A 21,186-nucleotide genomic window follows, 5' to 3' on the forward strand; every position below is an offset into this window, starting at 1 on the left:
ACCTGAGTTTCGATCTCGGGATGTTATCTACTTTTCTCCGATCCTCATCCAATCCGACACAACTTAGGAATCATTTCAACATGTGTTGCGCTAGGGATTCAAGTGATTTTCTTAAAGCACATCAATTTATTTTCTGACCTCATAGAATCCATGGATGGTAAGTTCCATGACCAGAATCAGTTCATTTGCCCCTTCACGATGCTTCATCTTCAAATAAGATGTGTTTAAGTTTGGAGGGAGCAGCCACTAAACACCAGTTAATTGTTATTAGTCCCCAATTTAGTGACACTTCACAGATAGCATACACATCTTATATTATGGCTTAACTAGAATTTGCTTCAGTGGCTGAACTATTTAGCTCTTGGAGATCATCTAATTTCATTGAGAAAATAGTACTGATAGGACAGTCAAATTCAAAATTGTGGAAGAAAAATCAAGAAAATATTAGAAACAGTTCATAAAATTGAAATATACCCAAAATTTAGATATGAATTAAAAGGGAAGTACATAGTTTAGAACACTAAATAAAATTAAGTATGTCAAAGGGTATCTCGCATAACATGCTTTATGAAGTTTACATTGCTCCATATCCACTTAGTCTCCGTCGACCCTATAACTTTAAAGGACTTTTATTTGTACCATTGGCGTAGACCCGATTATAAACTCATTTCTTAACTCATATATAATATGGTGAGTTGTTATGTGGGTTACTTATATTTCAATAACTGGATTTAAACATGATATTGGTGTTAAATGGATCGTAAATTGGTTAAAATGGGTTTACAACTTACTAAAACCCAATCCACACTCTCTCTTCATTCTCTCTCACTCTCACTCGATCTCGCGCACGCTCACTCTACACTTTCACTTCAGTTTGGTTATGACTTTTTCTAGAGTGGGTTAAATATAAAAGTATTTTAGAAATAAAGATTGGATCGGGTATGTGTTGTGGATGTTGGGTCTGGTATGGGTCATCAAATTGGCATTGCATGCAAATGAGTGAAAACGGGTTAAAGGGGTCTATTTGGGTTGGAACCTTTTCGACTCGACTCAACTACCCGTTTGACGAGTCTACCCTAGCTTTGTAAAGAGATTTATCCACAAGCAGGGTTAAAATACAATTTTTAGTTTTGGTAACTACATCATCCCATTAGTAGATAAAAATTTTCTGTTTAGGCTCACTTTATTTTGAAAAAAATGAATGATTCGGACTACATTTTCCTAAAAATATTCGTCTATATCGCTTAAAATAATTAGTCAATGAAAAATGATATCATTATTGCTAACAGTTTATGTTTAAACATTTTAGTAGGCGATGAAAATACTATTGATTAATTATTTCAAGAGGTATGAGCGAGCATTTTAGAAAAAAAAACATTTCCCGAATGATTCATTTTTCACTAAACAAATAGAGCCTTAAAATTGATAAGTGTTGGAGTTTCTAAGGTAATTCAAATGCAGATTAAAGCTATTCCATTTTGGAAGATGATGGATTATCATCCCTAAAAATCCTGATAGAAATGAGCAATGACAAATTAAGGAGTTTAAGGCTTCGCTTATATTGCTTACAAAAAAAAAAAACAGAAAATTTTTCTTCGGCCATGAAAATGTTTAGACATAAATTATCGTGAAAAGTGAAAAAAAAAATCAACGGCTAATTATTTGAAATGATACGAGTGATCATTTTTAGGAAAATATTTTTCAATAATTTTTTTTTTCACGAAATAAACAAACCCTAAGTTTGAAAGAGTGATTGACTTTTGGCTCGATAACATTAAAAAAGGCAAAAAGTATAAGTTGTACAAGGTTAGCCAATGAAACTTTATGGGAAAAGTACCAAAAAATTCCTAAACCTATTGTACCAAATTCAGTCCCAAATATTTAAATTGGATCAATTTAGTCCTAAACCCTTTTGCATTAATATCAATTCGGTTCATCCGACCAATTTTGAGAGAAAATTGCTGATGTTGATGCAGATCGTGACATCCCGTATTTTTCCACATTAAAAATAAATAAATAGAAGAATTTCTCTTAACTTTTTTTTAAGACACTTGAAAACTCTGCACGATTTTCGAGAAAGATATTTGCACGGTTTTTGAGAAAGATATTTCTAAATTTTTGCACGGTTTAGGAGAAAAATATTTTGAGTGCACGATTTTCAAGAAAGATATTTATAAATCAAAGTACGATTTTCAAGGCCGGTGGCTTGGGAAAGCGATCAAAGGAGGCTATAAATAGCCAATGACCCTTTACTATTTTCTTCACCCCTTCTCATCTGACGCCTCCCTCTCTATTCTCTCTCTTACACGCCTAGTCTCTCTCTCTCTCTCTCTCTCTCTCTCTCTCTCTCTCCATTGAATTGCTGCGTATTGTAGCCACCGCCTTGCGTCGCCTCGTGCTGCCTTGTCTTCTTGTTGAACGACGTAGGACATCACAATTCGGGTAATAGGTAAATGGGATTACTAGATCTAATGTGGTAACATCCATTTGTTACTTATACGAAGCATTGCATTAGATGGACATGAATTGTGTGCATTTCGTATGTGACACGAGTGTTATTGCATCAAGTCACGACGATATTTTCTTACATTAAAATGATTTGAATCATGCAACGATGATATTTTCTTGTATGAAAATGATGTGATGCATGCGCCCGCAAGAATGTGTTTGTGCAGATCATCCAAGGAACAACATATGGCTCGGATAGGTAATTGTTTATGGCCCGAATAGACAATGTTCCCTTAAAGTCTCAAGGTTCGTATTGTAGGTATATTGAGCCGTCATTCCTGTGAAGGTGATTTTGTGAGACTTTTACCATTTGATAATGTTAAACCCACAAGTGAACGTTCTCGGGATACGTCTTTTTAATTATGGCTCGGATAGGCAAATATTTATGGCTCGGATAGATAATCATTTATGGCCGGATAGGCACGAAAATTGGCCAACCAAGAATGGCCGTTTGATGTGACTTGTATGGATTGATGTGGTCATGACATTTGAATAAAACTTATGCGGTGGACTCCACGTATTTGATGATTCAAAATGAAGATTCATTCTCATGTCTACAATAGATCATATGATAACTTTGTTGAGTATAAAGCTGACATTCCCGCTTTAGGCCTAGTAATTCATTTACTAAGCTGTTCTCTCATCCCTTTATTTCTCGGGAAACTAAGATGGATTCACCCCGTGCCTTCCTATTTGGATTGCCGACTCACATGGAATATTCCCAGTCGGAAGATGTGAATGTAGAAACCGGCATCGAAGAGTAGGTGAAAGAATGCTCATAGGTTCTCTGCGCAATTTCAATGGACCATCGGGTCTTCAATGCGAAGTGATGCCTTAGGAGAGTACCCGAGTCGGGATAAGAAAAAGGTCCTACTGGTTAAGTAAAAGTATGGCAGGGTTAACCTCTTCAATTTTGATGGTATGTAATAAAGGAGGTTAGTGTATAATGTAAAATACACTTGAGTCAAATGTGTAAAACTAATTAATGTTTATAAATATATTGGAAGTTCCTATGTCCGTGAATTCAAGTTAGTTACTAATGTTTCCGCAAATAGACAATAAAGGTTGGCAAAAAATAACAAATAAATTAGAAAAGAGGGAGAATAACAGGGCAATGGTCTTGGGATCGTTACATCGACGGTGCCACGTAGGACAGCCAGCATTGACGTGAACATTTTTTGATAATATGTTTTGTAATTTTTTTTTTTATTTTCTTCCTTTTTTTAGGCAAAAGTACACTAGTATTGCCAATATTTGTATCCGGCGCTCACTTCAGTGTGAATATTTTTTTTGATTACTTAAGTGCCAATTTTTTTGAAAAATGGTTATTTCAGTACCAATTCTGGTGAGCTTCACCGGAAGTCTAATATGGCATTTACGTGGCTTGTCGAAGTATCCTAGTCAGCAAAAAAAAAAGTTAAAAATCAATAAAAAAAAAATCCACATAATATTAAAAAGTAAAAATAAACTAAAAATAAGCTAAAAAATAAAAAATAGTTAAGTTGCAGTGGCTAGGGCTCACGGCCCTCGCCGCCGCAACCGCAAGTTTATGATTTTTTTTAAAGTTATTTTTATGTTTAATTTTGATTTTTTTTAAAAAAATTAACTTAATTTTTAGTTTATAAGTCCATGTGGCGTCCACTTGAACTGAATTTTAAAAGAAAAATTTCCACGAGGACGCCATATGGAAATACTTTTTTCAAAAAATGTCCACATAATATTAAGAAATTAATAAAAAAAATGCCATGTGTATTGTTTCGCTGAAATCGGCACTTAAGTAATCATTTTTTACTGGAATTGGCACTTAAGTGATCGTTTTTTCTCCAATTTGGCACTAAGTGATCCAAAAAAAAATATTGACGTTAAAGTGAGTACCGTACACAAATATTGGCACTCCTATTGTACTTTTGCCATTTTTTTATGTTAAACTTTCTCTTTGGCCGACGAAGGCCAGCAAGCCCATGCCGCCAGTCGGTGAGGTTGGCTAGCCCTTGACAGCTACTAGCGAGGGCTAGCTGTCCCTTGCTAGAACCGGGCGAGGGCCGCCTCGCCGAAAGCTATTGCAGCATCGCCAACCGTGCGCAAGGCCATGAAGGCTTTTACCCGGATCTGGTGAGGGCTGGCTTGCCCTCACCCAAGGACTGACAAGGGTTGTCGGCGACCCTCATAGGTTAAAGCCAATGTTTAAGAAAAAAGGAAAATAATTAAAAATATTTTTTTACAAAAAATATTATTAAAATATATACATATCAATGCCGACCATCTTGCGTGGCACCATCAGCGTCTACGTCGGTGATTTTCGATCAAAATTGGTAATGTGGATTGGAGTAGTACTAATATAAAAAGGTTTAAGACTAAATTAGGTCAATTCAAAGGTTTAAGACTGAATTTGTACAAATGCAATAGGTTTATGACTTTTTGGGTACTTTTTTTAGCTTTTCAACGGGTCCTTTCTCTTCCTAACCATTGCTTTGTTTTAGCGTATACATTATTCTTGAGTATTGCATATAAATTGACTAACCCACAATTTCTAAAGTAATCGATTTTCATCTCTGTCTTGCTATTGCTTAATGAATTAACAAAATGCATACTCAAAAGAATCTGATTATTTTTAGTATTGCGTGTTGTAAACTGTTGGGTTAATTATAATAAGTATTCATGCGCGCACTACGCATGCACACAAGTAATTATTTAAAAAAAATGCATGAAATGGAAAATTAGGGAAAATTTCAATTAACGACTCGAAATACTCTCATTTTCTTAAGTAAGGGTTTGAAGTGGATGGTGTTTTAAATAAGGGCCTGAAGTGAGCTCATTGTTTCAAATAAAGGCATGAAATAGTTATGACAATTTCAGACGAGGGCCCGATCTCACCGGCCGATTAAATATTCCAGTTGATCAAGGTCATTTTCATCGAAATACAATTTAAACTTAATTTTTAGTTAAATTAAAATAAAAATTAAAAAAAACCAAAAAAAAAGTCGGAAGAAGAACACGGAAGAAGAAGAATAGGCGGGAGGCATTGTGGCTCTTGTCCCACCGCCGATGGGGTGTCGAGCATAGCCGGCAAGATCGCCGACGTCTCCGCAAGGGCTGGCAATCTTGCCGACCCGAGGCGAGGGCTAGTGACCCTTGCCAGAACGGGGCGACCTTAGGTCGATGGGGTCGTCGGCCCTCATCGAGGTGCGGCAACGCCGCCAAACAATACCTAACTTTCCACCGGTGGTGGGGGTGGCCATAGGCCGGAGGTAGCCATCCCACTGACTCTCGCCTACAGCTTTTTTTTAAGATTTTTTAATATTAAAAAAAACATAAAAAGAAAACAAAAAATAATAATAATAAATTACAAAAATGCACTTAACTAGCTGGTGAGTCGCACTCTTCTTTAAGATTGATATTGACACTTCAGGCCCTTATTTGAAATAATATTCTCTTCATGCCTTTCTTTAAAACAAAAAGGAGACTTCATGTCCTTATTTGAAGCAATGTCTACTTCATGCACTTAATTGAGAAAATGAGGTACTTCAAGCCATTATTGAAAATTTTCCCGAAAAGTTATTGTACTAATAATATAATTCTTCATCCACAATTTTTTTCTTAATTTCAACGCAATTAAGTATCGGATAACTTCTAATGGCTTGTGTCACATGCTATGATTCTAATCATGTAAACTATTTCCCAGCTGCATATTAACCTTTAGGGTTTGCAATGTGTATCCCAATTTGATAATGATGAACTCCGTTGAGCCTAGCAATAAAAACTTAATGAATCTCGTCCAAGAACTTGCTAAAGTAATGCTTTAATTTTAATTTTAATTTTTACGAGAAGTCTGGTCGATTCGACTATTTCCTAGCAATAAAAACTTAATGAATCTCTTCCAAGAACTTGCTAAAGTAATGCTCCACACTTTGGATTGAAGAAAGAACAAGAAACAACATAACCTAATGTTCAAAACTTTGTACAAAATATTCTGTGTTTTAACTTTCTCAAAGTTTCCATAGTAAGGTCTCATGTGCTCAAGTCGGTGGATCTGGAGTACGCCTCGAGTATTATGTCACTTTGGTCAACAGAGTAACTAGTTCGTGAAAAAAATAGCATTTGAAACGATAATTTCGAATCCAAGACTAGATAACCATATCGATCTTGTGCTAGTAATTGCGAATTCGCGTATCGGATAGCGATCTTAATATATGAGGATCTCACTTTTGGTTGCTCCGTAGTCTTCCACTTTCTTGATTATGACTTTTTCCGAGCGCATTGAATTCAATTTTTTCAGATCGAGTAATGAGTCGATTTAGGCTATCGGATTTTGTTTTAGTTGATTTTAAATGCGAGTTAAGTGGCTTTTTCCCTTCTCGTGCTATATAATCCCCCTTGAAGATGTCAAAAGAGGCAAGAAAAACAAAGAGTCCAAAGCTCCTTCAAGCCTCCATATCTTTTGTGTTAGCGATCAGGTGTTTCGGGTTAGTTTCGTAATTTACTCATTCTTCGAAATTACTTCTTTTAAGCCAATTTTGGAAGCTATGTGTATGCATGCATGCATGCATGCAGCTCATTTCATGTTCATTATCCCACACGTCCTAAAGAGCTCAATTTAGAAGCCATATGATGCCAGGGGAAACGATGTCGAAGCAAGTTGCCGGTGCAGCCAGCCCTGACCCGAGGAGCGCAGGAAGCGGGAAAGCCATGATGGGCAACGGGGCCGGAGCCAGCTGGGCCGCCGTGCCCGAGAAGAAGAAGCTGTCCGTGCTGATCGTGGACGACGACTCGACGATCCGCACCATCCACACCATCTTGGTGAACCGTGTGGGCGTGGAAGTGGAACCCAAGGTGGCTGAGAACGGGCAGGTGGCTGTGGATCTGTTCCGCACCGGTGAATCCTTTGATCTCGTCCTCATGGACTGGGAGATGCCCGTGATGAACGGGATCGAGGTAACTACGCACCAACACACTTTTTTTCTCGCATGTCTGTAGATTTCGCCGATTCGTTCGGCATCCGTTTGGTGCCGTGACAGCGGGCGTTTCTGTCTTCCCTCGCAGGCGACGAGGGAGCTGCGGAAGATGGGAGTCGGGGCCATGATCGTGGGGGTGACCTCACATTCCATGGACACCGAGAAGGAAACTTTCATGGCAGCTGGTCTGGATGACTGCTATGGGAAGCCATTGTCGATTAAGATCCTCAAGAACATCCTCGAGAAGATGAAGATCGACGACTGAGTTCTTGAGCGTGGGTGGGAAGAATCTGACTTTACTCTTCATATCGTGCGAGTGCTGCTGGGCTTTTATGTATGAGGCCGGTCGATCCAGCTAAATAATGAAACTCAATGCCTCCCTTTCAATTCATCTCTGCTAAGGAACTTATTGCAGTCCACAAATCTAGTGGGAGCTCTGATAAGAAGAGAGGATAGTGAGAACAAAGCCTCGATCATTAACACACACACACACACACAAAATAGCATTAAGGTTCCCTTTGTGTAGTGAAAAATGAATAATCTAAAAAAAATATTTTCATTATCGACAATAATTTATGTCACAATTAGAAGACATATGCCAAAATGGCGTTCACTCACATACCTTTAATGCCTTAAAAAAGAAGGTATAAAGAGAAAGATCGATCTAGCTGATGATCACTCCATAACTTAGTTGTTGAGCCGGTTCGGGCACTGGCAGTGCATGTTGGATTTTTTGTTTTCCGTTCATACATTTTTGTAAGCAATACAAGAATTTATTTTCGGCAAAAGGACATTAGGAGTGCCAATAAATGATTATTTAAGTGTCAATTTTTATGAAAAACAGTTATTTCGGTGCCAATACCGGTGAGTTTCACCGGAAATCTGACATGCATTTACGTAGCTCGCCCGAGCATCTTAGTCAGAAAAAAAAATTAAAAATCAATAAAAAATTCCATGCAATATTAAAAAAAGTAAAAATAAACTAAAAAACAAAAATATGCTAAAAAAATAAGAGAAAACATAAACTTGCTGTTCGAGGCCTCGGCGGGGGCTGCTAGGCTCGGGCACCCCCCCGCCCCCCACCCATTGTCGGCCGGTGATGGTGCTCGGCGGCAAGGGCCGTGAGCCCTCGTCGCTCAACCGCAAGTTTATGTCTTTTTTTTTTAAAGTTATTTTTTTTGTTTACTTTTAATTTTTTAAAAAAATTAACTTATTTTTAGTTTAAAAGTCCATGTGGTGTCCACGTAGACTGAATTTTAAAAGAAAAATTGCCACATGGACATACTTTTTTTATAAAAAAAAATCCACATAATATTAAAAAATTAATAAAAAATGCCATGTGTACTATTTCATCGGAATTAGCACTTATGTGATCGCTTTTTGCAGGAATTGGCACTTAAGTGATCTTTTTTTCTGTGATTTGGTACTTAACTTATCCAAAAAAAAATATTGACACTAAAGTGGGTACTGTACACAAATATATGCACTCCATGTGTCCTTCCGCTAATTATTTTCAACAAAATATTTGTCAAACTATTCATTTTTAGTCAATCTGCCTTTAATCATACCCCTAGGAAATGTACTAGCGCTATGATAGTTCTTGATGAGTTCGTGGGCTCGCAGAAAGTTGATCTCCAATTCAATCTGCCATATTGCAAAACATTCGATTCCATCCCAGATTTTTTTTTTAAAATAAGTAATTGGGTACTGAAATGAGTACGTTTTTTCTTTTCAAACCAGTAATTCTATCAAACACGTGGATGGAAAATGCTGATGTGACAAGTCACGTGAGCGTCGCTCAGCATGCCGATTCGATTCGTTGTGATATGGAGCAAATGAATAATAGAGAGGCAAAAGGAAAAGATTAGGACCATGAGTATCGATGGACGGGGCGAAAGACCGGCCGAGGATGGCGCCATCCATGCGCTAGGAAGGGTCGTCGGACCGCTCGGTCCCAACGAGGGTCCGGTGACTCCCGCTCGCGTTTGGACGAGCGGTGATTGCTCTAGCTACAAAGAGAAAGAGGGTTCAGAGAAAGAGAGTCTGAACCCCGCATATCACGTGAAATAAAATATTGATATTTGTACGGATTTTCATGAATATAAGTATGTATTTTTGGGGGAGGATATATGCTTTCGTATATATTGTGATTTGTAATATACTTTTGAAAGTGAATTACACTTGAAAAACATTCTGAGTGCCAGATTGAGCATTTTCAATTAATTCAGGACTAAAAAATAAAAATCTCTCCGTTCCCAACTTTCTCATTCCTCTCACTTCCAACTTCGCTTTATCCAAATCCAAGAGCCCCCGCTCCCCTCTCCCCTTCAAATGCTCAACGCACTCTCCGCTCCCCACTCTCGCCTCTTCCTCCCCGCTCCGCCGCGCCAACCCCGCCCTCCCCCCTCCGCCGCCGTCGTGCGCTCCGCCGTCGCCTCCCCCGCGCCGCAGAAGAAGGCTCGGAGGAGGCGGAGGAGGGGGAAGCAGCCGGAGCAGCTCCCCTCCGGCGGCCATGGCTCCGGCCCCGCCTCTCCCGCCTCCGTCATCGCCTCCGCCTCCGCCGCCGAGAAGGCCCTCCGCCTCGCTTTCATGGAGGAACTGATGACCCGCGCTCGGAGCGGCGACGTCGCCGGCGTGTCTGGAGTGATTTACGACATGGTCGCCGCCGGGTTGAGCCCCGGGCCTCGCTCGTTCCACGGCCTCGTGGTCTCGCACGTGCTCAACGGAGAAGCGGAGGGCGCGGTAATGCACAATTGAAAGCTAAAAATGCTTGGACTTTAACGTTAGGCCAGTTTTGGTTCAGCAGATAGAAAGATCATCTCCTTGCAGTCCCCTAATGTGTGGCAAGAACTGAATCTCAAAGCTGTTTAATCGCAGGAATTGGTGTTGCTTTTGGTGCTAGAGTTGGTCTGTTGTGTGACAATGGCGTGTTGTTGGTTTGAATGCAGATGCACTCGCTGAGGAGGGAGCTCAGCGCGGGGCTTAGACCGGTGCATGAGACATTTATTTCGTTGATTAGATTGTTCGGTTCCAAAGGATTCTCGAGCAGAGGAATGGAGATTCTTGCGGCAATGGAGAAATTGAACTACGATATACGCCAAGCGTGGATAGTTCTTGTTGGTACGTGTCTGAGTTTTTGTTTTTTTTTTTTATTTGGATTGGGTGTGCGCGGGTGCGTGTGTGAGTATCGTATATCTTTTGCGCGAGTGTGGTGATTTCTCTGTTTTGTGAACTTTCGGACAGAGGAGCTTGTCAGGAACAAGCATCTGGAGGATGCTAATGATGTTTTCCTGAAGGGAGCAAAAGGCGGTTTGAGAGCTACGGATGAGCTCTATGATCTTCTAATTCAAGAAGACTGTAGAGTTGGCGACCATTCTAACGCTTTGGAAATTTGTTACGAAATGGAGGCAGCGGGAAGAATGGCCACAACTTTTCATTTCAATTGTCTTCTTAGTGTTCAGGTTTGTCATGACTTTTTAGGGCCTAATTTTGCAAGTTGACACCTTAATGATCTAAACAGCAGGTTTTATGCGCATCGGCCTGTTATATGTTTTGAATCATGTCATGGTTTTGGGGATAGTTGGATAAGCTTGGGTGAATCAATAATTCCTGGGGCTTAAAACTTTGGAAAAGCACACTTTGCGTGAAAGTTGCTTATATGCTTCTAAGTGTCCGTTTCATATAGCTGTAGTTCATCTGTAGCTCCGATGTGAAGTGCTTTTTAAAAGCTGTAACACCTCAAAGTTGGGTGAGACAGCTCGCTAAAAACTACTGGAAGCTCCTGTAGCTTTAGAGTGCCACAGCTATTGAGGTGCTTGCTAAACCTCTTTGAAAGCTCAATTGCTTCGACATTCATTTTCTCAGCTGAAGCTGCTGCAAGAAAGCTGTGTCAAATAACCTCTAAGCATTTTCGTGATATGCACCAGAGCACCAAATCTCTTTGTTATTGTAGAATAGTACGTTATTCCAAGCTTGTATGTCGAGCTTACAGAAGCTCATATGATATTGCATTGGTTCTTTCTTTCTGATGACTTCACCATGCTGATAGCATCTCCATCTCTTAATTAGGCTACTTGCGGGATACCAGAAATAGCTTTTGCCACTTTTGAGAACATGGAATATGGAGAAGGTCCCCATTTCTTCTCCCCTGATATTGTCTGTCTTTCTTTGACAATTCTCTCCATCGAATGTGTTTTCTTTTAAAATTGTGTTGTAACTTATTGAATAGTCTCCTGATTGGCCAGTATCTGGGAGACCTAGGTGTACCTTGCATTTCCTTTTGTAATGCTGGTGAATTGTAACACCTTAATGTGTACTGCTGTAGAACTTCCACGCTCCAGATGCTTTTAGTGTTATACTCCTCAAATATTATAAGAGGATGGTTGATTTTTGTATGTTAAACACACATACCCGAATCTTATCTATTTTAATCAATGTATAGATGGTCTCGCATTGTGAATTTCAACTAATCCAAAAAAGGATGCAGTTTCAAGTCAATTGGCATATACAATAAGTTTGGTTTTTTTATATGTTTCAGAATGAATTATTGCTTTTAACTTTTTAATACTCATTAGATTCAGCTCTAAATTCAAGGGTAGTCTTTGGTTTTATTCTGCTTCCCTTCACCTCATTAATGAATGTGGAAGCACATTTTAAAGTTTTACAAAGTTTATCAGATTTCTATTTTCCGACATGTCCAAGTTCCAAACTTAAGAAACGTGGTAAGAATATACTTTGTCATGTGTTTTGTTGTGTACTCCCCTGTGTATTCACTTAATCGCCAAACACGTGGAGTAAGAAAAATTGCAGAAGTAGATATTTTTTAGCTACTCTCGGTCTTCATTGGTCAAAATTTGGTCAACCTGCCTAGTTTAAGGCATGTTTATGTGCTTAATTACATGTTGGTCTGTGGATGACTTTGTGTGACCATCAGAAATCTTTGTGATCATGCAGTTTAAGGCATGTGTGTGTGCTTAATTAAATGTTTTACTTCTCATTTTCTAAAATTGCTTGGATGGAAAGGAAATGGTTTTGAATACAAATGGAATGGAAAGTTTTCTCTAGATGGTTGAATTGAGGTCTTTGGCAGCAACTTATTATATTTCTGTCAACTTTCTTGGTTAACAGATTATATGAAACCTGATACTGAGAGCTATAATTGGGTCATCCAAGCATATACTAGAGCTGAATCCTACGACAGGTAAAGTTCTGGTCAACTTTGAGCCGTAGCTTTTCATTATGATAACAATAGCTTTTAGAAAGCTGATTTGCATGCTCCATGTGTCCAATGATCTGAAAAAAGAGCAGTTCGAAGTTGCTATAGTTTCACTCAACTCTTTTCTTCACATAAATTATATCTTAGCGAAATATCAGCTTCATTAATAGTTTACATCTTGCCATAGTTGCTAGTTTAACTCGTGAAATCCCTTCATGGTTTCTCCTCTCCTAAGGATTCACTTTCGTGAATCTTTACATTGATTTTTTTTTTGGCCACTGAATCCTTATTACGAGCACTTATCCCATCATTCATCCTAAAGCTATCGTAGGTTTATTTGGTGAGGTAAGATCACAAGCATGGTAATACCACTGACAAGAATTCAACAAATGTGTTTATGGATCTTACTCGAATTTACTTGTGGTTCCGTAACTATTAAGAGATGCTATGAGAAGAACTTATCTAGTGTACACCTTGACAAGAATATCAGGGGATGAATTGTGAACTATATTTCTGTTTTCTTTTCATTTGTCCTTTATCTTTGGTGATATACTATAAAGGCTTTTGATCTTTGGTCTGTTTGCTGCAAAACCTGGAAGAGGCTTTTTCTGTAAAAAAGAAGTTCCATTTGTACACCGTGTTTTCTCCAAGTATTTGATTGTTAGTCAGCACTAATTCTTGCCAAGATGTTATTTAGTCATTGATTTGCCGTCCTACTTTTTCTGTTTTGTCAAAAGTTGCATCATGTGTGACGAGTATTTGGGTTGTTCTCGTGAAATATACTGTTCCTGATTTTTGCACTGTAAAGTGTGAATGGAAGTCGTAGCTGAATGCTGAGTTCTACTCACAGCACTTCTTTTATCGTGGAATGTTGCTAATGCTTCAAATTTTTTTTATCTCAACATCCAGATGTTTCATAATATCTGCTATATTTCAGTCCGTCATACTCATATTGTGCAGACGTGCTTCTTTCATCATATTTTGGTTTCCTTGTTCTTTTGTAGAGTACAGGATGTTGCTGAATTACTTGGCATGATGGTTGAAGACCACAAGAGGTTGCAGCCTAATGTGAAAACTCTTGCGTAAGGGACACCTATAGTCATCTTCTTTGATACAAGTCATATGAATGGCATATTTTTGTGTTTTGCTACCAAAACATGCTGTACTGCAGTGCACTCATATAGATACAGGGTTTGGCATATGATGCTAACTGCCAACTTCGTTGTTCTTTACATACTTAATCATTTAAGACTATCTTGACATTTTGGATGAATTTATGGACTGGTTGACTGTGCGACTATATAATCCATACATCTGCTTTTTCTAATTTCTCTTTATGGCAGGCATAACTAGTCTTACAGTGGGACTGTTTGATAATCTTTGTTATCATTTTTTCTCTGATATCTGGACCTCTAACTTAAAGTCTGTTATCTCACATTACTCATTGGCATTACATGCATTTAGTCTCTCTCCACTTACCAACTTAAGTTTTTGAATTGGAAAGTTCCACTGCAATTTTAATAAAATCAGTCCGATTTGCATGTGTAGGGACTTATACACATTCTCTATCCACCAAGAAGTTCAAATTTTTGGATTTGAAATTTTAACACTTCGAATATGATCTTTCCTACGAATACATCAAGCAGTCTAACATGATTATGTCGAAACGAGGAGGCTCAAAGCGGTGACTCTAATACATCTGGCTCATCTTTTGATATGATTCAATGCACAGGTTGTTGGTGGAATGCTTTACCAAGTACTGTGTAACGCGGGAGGCAATTCGGCATTTCCGTGCTCTGAAGAACTTTGAAGGAGGCACAAAAGTTTTGCATAATGAAGGGAACTTTGGAGATCCTTTGTCCTTGTACCTCCGAGCTCTATGTCGAGAAGGTTAATAATTTAGCAGGATTAATATAATTCGTCTTGTTTACCATTTTCTGGATGAAAATTTTCTTAGAATCTTTATGAACAATAAGTTTCTGAATTTGTGCCACTTACTTTGGATCATTTATTGATCTTCTTCTCGTGCTATAGCTTTTACCCGTGATGAAGCATAGCTCACGATCCTTCAAAATGACGGACAGCATAGAGCTTCTTCTTCTGCTTTTGGAGCAGAAGTCTTTTGTTGGTTCTCACCATAAATGGTTGTTATATACTGACATTAGGATCGAAATATTTGGGTTTGATCAGTTGTTGAATCATGTGGGGTTTGGTGAATTTCTCAACCAATAGCATTAGTTCTGTTGAAATGCAAAATTAGTTATCTAGGACTACTCTGCATTCAAGTAGTCATACATAAAGCCCTTCTCTTGTTGTGTGCTGGCCTTGGATGAGTGTCTCTATTAGGGAAGAAACCTTAAACTCAGCTAGATTTTGAATTTAGGAGGATTCTTGAAGTCGACTCTACAAGATACTGTATGCAGGTGCCGGTTCTGATAAAAGGAATGGATTAGTGGAGCCATCCAAACTTATCTGACCATAATACTTCTTGTACTTCTAGATCAGCAGGAAGATATGATATTATGCTTTTCCAGCACATTTTTCTCGATCTGAGGCTTGAGTATTGACCATTGTTGTCTGATTTCAGATTGAAAAGATGAACGTGAGTACTGCGTTTCATTTGTAATCTTGTCCACTGTAAAATTGTACGCAGTGTTCCAAATTTAATGGACTGTGAATTCATGTAAATTGCGAGGGCTTCGAGGCTGTAACTTCTAGCTGCTTTTACTGGTATTTGCCGCTTTTCTTTTTGATTTTTCCATAGTTTGCAGACTTGCTTGATATGGAACCATCTCATAATTGCCCTAAAAGATCAGCATTTGAATCTTAAGCATAGTTAGATTGTGTTCTATTTTGATCTACTAACTCTTCACTCTTTTATTTGCCACGTGCTAAATTCAGGAAGAATTGTTGAATTGCTGGAAGCATTGGAGGCAATGGCCAAAGATAACCAACCAATTCCTTTGCGAGCTATGATCTTAAGCAGAAAATACCGAACCCTTGTGAGCTCTTGGATTGAACCTCTACAAGAAGAAGCTGAGCTTGGATACAAGATTGATTACATCGCTAGGTGTGCTTCTCAACTCATATATTAGAAAGGTCGCATTATGTACACTCTGCTATTTTTTATCTTTGAGAATTCATTAAAATTTTAGTTTGGCCATTATAAGTTTGTTATTTGGCAAACAGCCAGTTAGTCAAAGGCAAAAAAAAAAAAAAAAAAAAATGCACTTAAGGCACTAAGGCCTTAAAACGCCTCAGGTGCAAAGTGCAGAAATAGCGCATGCCTGAGCAAAGCTGGTGCAATAACTCAAAGCTGATAAGTGACATATACAAGTATCACGATATAAATTGTGTGAGAAAATTACAATCTGCATAGAGTGATTATGATTATTCTTAGAATAAAATGTACGAATTGAAGCAGGCAGACAGAAGAAAAATAAAAGAACAGTAAAAATTGAGTCTCACTGGTTGATAATTGACTTGGAACCAACAGAAATTTCAGAGATTGAGAGAGTGGAACAACTTTTCTTTTTGGAATAAAAAAGACAATGACTAGGTATCCTGCAATTCTGTCTTGTCCTTTCTCTGATGATGGCGTTTTCTGAGCCAAGACTTTATCAGCGAAGGTCTGATCAGTGTTAAGACTAAGTAATACTTTTTTTTGGCGATCCAGTTTGTCTAACCTTATAAGAAAGGATGAAAGAGTTCTCGTCTAAAAAAGAAACCACTCTGGCATTTCTAAAGCAGAAGGTTTTACCAGCTAGAACTATTTCCCATGCTCTTGGTGCTTTACGCGTAAAAGGCATCTTTCTGACTTAAGACACATCATTTTGACATCCCAGAGGCGAAACTATGCTTTGATTTAATTTTTACAATGTTATCATATGCATGGGGTTCTTGAATATTGTGTTACATAAAACAAAAGGAGGATGTTGGGCTAGTGGTGTGATGGTGATAACTTTTCAAATTACCTTGTTATTTAGCATGTGCTGAAAAATGTCCAAATGCACAAGTAATTTTTTCCGCATTGAATCAGGTATGTGGCTGAGGGTGGGCTTACCGGTGAGCGCAAGCGCTGGGTTCCACGAAGAGGAAAGACCCCTTTGGATCCCGATGTGGCTGGATTCATATACTCCAATCCTATGGAAAACTCCTTCAAGCAAAGATGTCTTGAGGATTGGAGAATGCACCATAGGAAGCTTTTGAAAACCTTGCAGAATGAAGGACTCATAGCTTTAGGCGATGCTTCTGAATATGAATATATTAGAGTGGAGGAGAGACTAAGAAAGATTATAAAGGGTCCCGATCGAAATGTTTTGAAACCTAAGGCTGCCAGTAAGATGACAGTATCTGAATTAAAGGAAGAATTAGAGGCTCAAGATCTGCCAACGGATGGAACCAGAAATGTTCTCTATCAGCGCGTGCAGAAAGCAAGGAGAATAAACCGTTCACGTGGACGCCCCCTTTGGGTTCCTCCTGTAGAAGAGGAAGAGGAGGAGGTTGACAATTTACTAGTTTTCTTGTCTGTGTCGGTTTCATAGATTGCTTACATGTTGGCATGACTGTCTTGACTTTAGTACATTCCTGTTTTTACTGGTTAGTCGAATTCACCTTGGTGTTGTTGGCTTCTATTTCTGTCTTAGGTTGATGAAGAGCTGGATGAACTTATTTCTAGGATCAAGCTAGAGGAAGGAAATACAGAGTTCTGGAAACGCCGATTTCTTGGAGAAGGAATGGATAGGAGTCGGGGAAAAACCATAGAGGTGGAGCAAGTAGAAGTTTCAGATTTACTGGATGACATTGATGATGCAGACGATGCTGTAAAGGATGTTGAAGATGAAGAAGGCGATGAAGAGGAGGAAGTTGAACAGACTGAAACCGAGAGTCCAGATGGAGAGAGGGTAAAGGACAAGGAAGCTGAAGGGAAAAAACCGCTTCAAATGATCGGTGTCCAGTTACTAAAAGATTCTGATCAAACAACTACCTCAACAAAAAAATCGCGGAGAAGAGTTTCTCGAGCATCTGTGGAGGTAGATATTGTCTGTCTGTCCCTATAGTTGTCTCTTTACTTCATTTTCTGGTCCAGAGAATTTAGACATTGGATTTGTGTAAGTGATGACAATAATAGGTTTATGTAGTTCTTGAAAAGGCAAAAAAAAAAAAAAGAAAGGGAACTTTTGCTTGACTTGTGCATTAAATAACTGAGTCACACTCTGTATTCAAGTTAGGGAAATTGGTTAGTCTAACTCTGCATTTGAATTTGTCAAACTCTGCTATTGTCTTTTGCCTGCTCTCTTTTCCTGATTATTGCGGTTGGATCTTATTGTGTTTTGATCCTTGTCTATGCTTTTTGTTCAATACCTCAGTGAGTTCTTGAAATGATTACAGTCTAGCTAGAGTTCTTATTCCAAATAAAAATTATGCTGATGTATAATTTTCAGTTTTTTTTGTCAAAGTATAATTTCCAGGTTGTACTCGGTATCTTTTTGCATAATCCTGGGTTGCCTGACTAGAGCCATTAAACTCAATCTATGGGTTGTACTGTTATTCATGCAGGATGACAAGGACGATGATTGGTTTCCTGAGGATATATTTGAGGCATTTAAGGAACTACGGGAAAGGAAAGTTTTTGATGTGTCAGATATGTATACAATAGCTGATGCTTGGGGTTGGACATGGGAGAGGGAGTTGAAAAACAGGCCACCTCAGAGGTGGTCTCAGGAATGGGAAGTGGAGTTGGCAATGAGAATAATGCAAAAGGCACGTTCACTGTATCTTGTTCTTGGCTCTTCTGTTCTTTCAATGCCACAAATTTTCCTTTATGCCACATTGTGCTTCTCTGTCCTGATTTTTCTTGTTAATTTCCCAGCATCATTTGAAAGGTTTTAGTTAGCTAGCTAAACTGCTTCCCTTTCTCTTAATTTAGGAGCTACTTGATTCTAATTCCCTTGAGCAATGATCTGTTTGTTACTGAAAAAATTTAAGTACTTATAGAAAATTACTTTGATGGAAAGTGCTTGAAGTATGATCACCTTTAATTACTGGGCCATTGAATGTTAAAGTTGAGCACTAGCCCTTTAAACTAGTATTTTGTTAATTATCGATGCATCTAAGTTCCCTCAATGGTATAATAGCTTGGAAAGTTCAGCAAATGCGCAATTAGATCATTATCATCAGTAGTTTTCTGTTCTTGAAAGAATTTGAATGAAGTTTGCTACTAAGGTCAATGATATCAAGTACATCTTAGGCTCTAAACAAAAGCTATTGGCAGTTGCATTGGAACTCATTGCAGGGTGGGGTAAGGAACCTAGCACACGCTGCTGTTCGCTGATCCTTCTCGAAATGATGAGACTTGCTAATTTGAAAAAGAAAAAAAAATTATCATGACATTTGTCTTCTTCTGGCGACCTCTCTCTCTCTCTCTCTCTCTCTCTCTCTGAGGGACAGTGCAAAACCAACATCACAGACTTGTCAGTTAGCTAATATGTCCGTCAAGCAGTATAGGATATTTTGATGTATCGAAGAGTCCAACGACTAAGGATTCTCATGTCTGACAGTAAGAAAACTTTTGCAAAAACAATAGGAAACAAAATCCGGAAACTCTCGTAACTCATCTTTCCCAAGAAATTTTTTTTTTTTGTCAGAATCTTTCCCTAGATTTTGATTGTATTATTTTTCAGGTAATAGAATTGGGTGGACAACCTACTATTGGGGATTGTGCCATGATACTTCGTGCAGCTATAAGGGCTCCTCTGCCATCAGCTTTCTTGAAGATCTTGCAAACTACACATACTCTTGGTTATGTGTTTGGGAGGTATTGTATTCTTGTTACCTTGTCGTCATTTTCATCTATATTGGTTCTTGGCCTGCCATGATCTGAAAGCTTTATCCATTATGCTACTGCATACTCTGCCCATTTCAATATGATCCGCTTTTTGTAAGTCTATTGTGAAAGCATATACGTCATTTTGATGTGGTGCCATTGCTTCTCTTGACGTAGAGCATGGGAGTACCAATGCATTCAACACTATAAATATTTCGAAAGTAGATTGAAATGAATTTCTTATATCCATCATGTTTGGGTTTCATGGCCTATTTGGAATTTTGGCGACTCGACATGTAGGATATTTGCTCAGCATTCGTCAGATTTTAGGGTCAAGATTAACTAGTATGAAAAGAGGCCATTTTTCTTTGCATATTTACCATCTCCATGGCATTTAGGGGAGCAGAAAGTGACTAGACACATACATGATTGTATCTTTACTAGATCAAAAGGAATGGACAGTGGAAAGCATGTGATCATGTTAAAGACTAACATGTTCCGTGCTACTTTTAGGAGGAAATAATTTGAGATATGCTTTTCTTCTGTTGGACTTGCATGATGAAATCCTGCCGAGTATGGGGAACTATCATGGATGCTTAGAAACTTGAAGAGTAGGAGAAGCTGTAATATTCACCTAACAGAAAATGGTTTCCCTCTTTCTTTTGCAGTCCTCTATATGATGAAATCATCTCACTTTGTCTTGATCTTGGAGAATTGGATGCTGCGGTAGCCATAGTTGCAGACATGGAGACCGCTGGAATCACCGTTCCCGATCACACTCTGGATAGGGTCATTTCTGCACGGCAAGGCGTTGACAGTATCACCGATGATGTGCCCGAATAAGTGTCCTCGTCTGTTCATCCCCTTGCATGGTCGCACTCGAGGTTTATCGGGAAGTTCTGTATCAGGGGATCGACGAGCACTTCGGATATCTCAATGTTGGGCTTGATGTTATCAACAGATCTGATTGCACGGCCGAAGCTGGTTTATGTCGCGATGAAGATGATTACGAGTGAGGTTCCAAGGTATGTTCACATTATAGGACTTCGCAGGAAAGAAATGGAACTCGAGACACTGATGAGACTCATTGGAGAGATGAATTCTGATTGTACATACCTTAGTCTTACAGTTGAATAGGGGTCATTTTGGTAATCGATATGTTCATACATTATTTATTGGATCCCCGAGTCGCTTCCTGTACACCCTGAAACAACGACCGAATTTTCTGCTTTCTTCTTGAATAGTTCACCGAGGAGAACTTTCACGATAGTAGATGCATATGCAAACGCAATTGACGCTTCTCATGCTTGTTTCTCGTTGTAGAGATGGTTTTTCAACATCAAGATACTAAAGAGCAATATCCTTCTGAGAGGACGACTTAACATCAAGATCCAACCTACTATAAACCGATGATTTATAATCTGTCCATCTATCTGTATACGAGAGATATTAACTGGTGCTCTCAGCGAGAGCTAACCACGAGAAGACACACCGGCTCGCAAATTTGTTCGGCGCTTCGATGATTCCAGTGAATTGCAGTTTTACCCTCTAATAAAGAAAGTCCTATCTTACATTTCCGCCCCTTCCCCTCTTTAAATATAGAAAGACGAACATGTGTACCGCTTGAGAGGTATCCTTCGGCGCTACCATGCCCAGGTGATGTTCCGGTTGAATGTGACGGAGCG

General features: G+C 38.8%; 3 protein-coding genes across 5 annotated transcripts in view; all 3 read left to right on the forward strand.

Annotated features, from left to right (window-relative positions):
* The window catches only part of LOC125315459 (putative disease resistance protein At3g14460), a 707,586-nt gene that overhangs the window by 479,145 nt on the left and 207,255 nt on the right, over positions 1 to 21,186 (forward strand). The gene's annotated exons all lie outside the window — the stretch shown is intronic.
* Positions 7,078 to 7,834, forward strand: LOC115734349 (two-component response regulator 24-like). Its single transcript, XM_030665086.2, has 2 exons — positions 7,078 to 7,440; positions 7,549 to 7,834. Exons 1-2 carry the CDS (start codon positions 7,114 to 7,116, stop codon positions 7,723 to 7,725), a joined length of 504 nt encoding a protein of 167 aa, XP_030520946.2. The 5' UTR covers positions 7,078 to 7,113; the 3' UTR covers positions 7,726 to 7,834.
* LOC115734539 lies at positions 9,705 to 20,741 on the forward strand. Of its 3 annotated transcripts, none has more exons than XM_030665384.2 (13): positions 9,705 to 10,202; positions 10,409 to 10,580; positions 10,704 to 10,921; positions 11,529 to 11,589; positions 12,588 to 12,660; positions 13,680 to 13,757; positions 14,408 to 14,565; positions 15,577 to 15,745; positions 16,715 to 17,177; positions 17,322 to 17,708; positions 18,235 to 18,438; positions 19,359 to 19,492; positions 20,170 to 20,741. In XM_030665384.2, the coding sequence occupies exons 1-13, from the start codon at positions 9,792 to 9,794 to the stop codon at positions 20,342 to 20,344; spliced, it is 2,703 nt and encodes a 900-aa protein (XP_030521244.1). In that variant the 5' UTR covers positions 9,705 to 9,791; the 3' UTR covers positions 20,345 to 20,741. The 3 variants fall into 3 exon arrangements, with proteins under 3 accessions (XP_030521244.1, XP_048136488.1, XP_030521246.1); XM_048280531.1 differs by having other exon boundaries at positions 10,074 to 10,202; positions 10,338 to 10,580; positions 20,170 to 20,740; XM_030665386.2 differs by having other exon boundaries at positions 10,171 to 10,303; positions 20,170 to 20,740.

The sequence above is a fragment of the Rhodamnia argentea genome, chromosome 6 (assembly GCF_020921035.1).
Source record: "Rhodamnia argentea isolate NSW1041297 chromosome 6, ASM2092103v1, whole genome shotgun sequence".
In the NCBI taxonomy this organism is placed as follows: domain Eukaryota; kingdom Viridiplantae; phylum Streptophyta; class Magnoliopsida; order Myrtales; family Myrtaceae; genus Rhodamnia; species Rhodamnia argentea.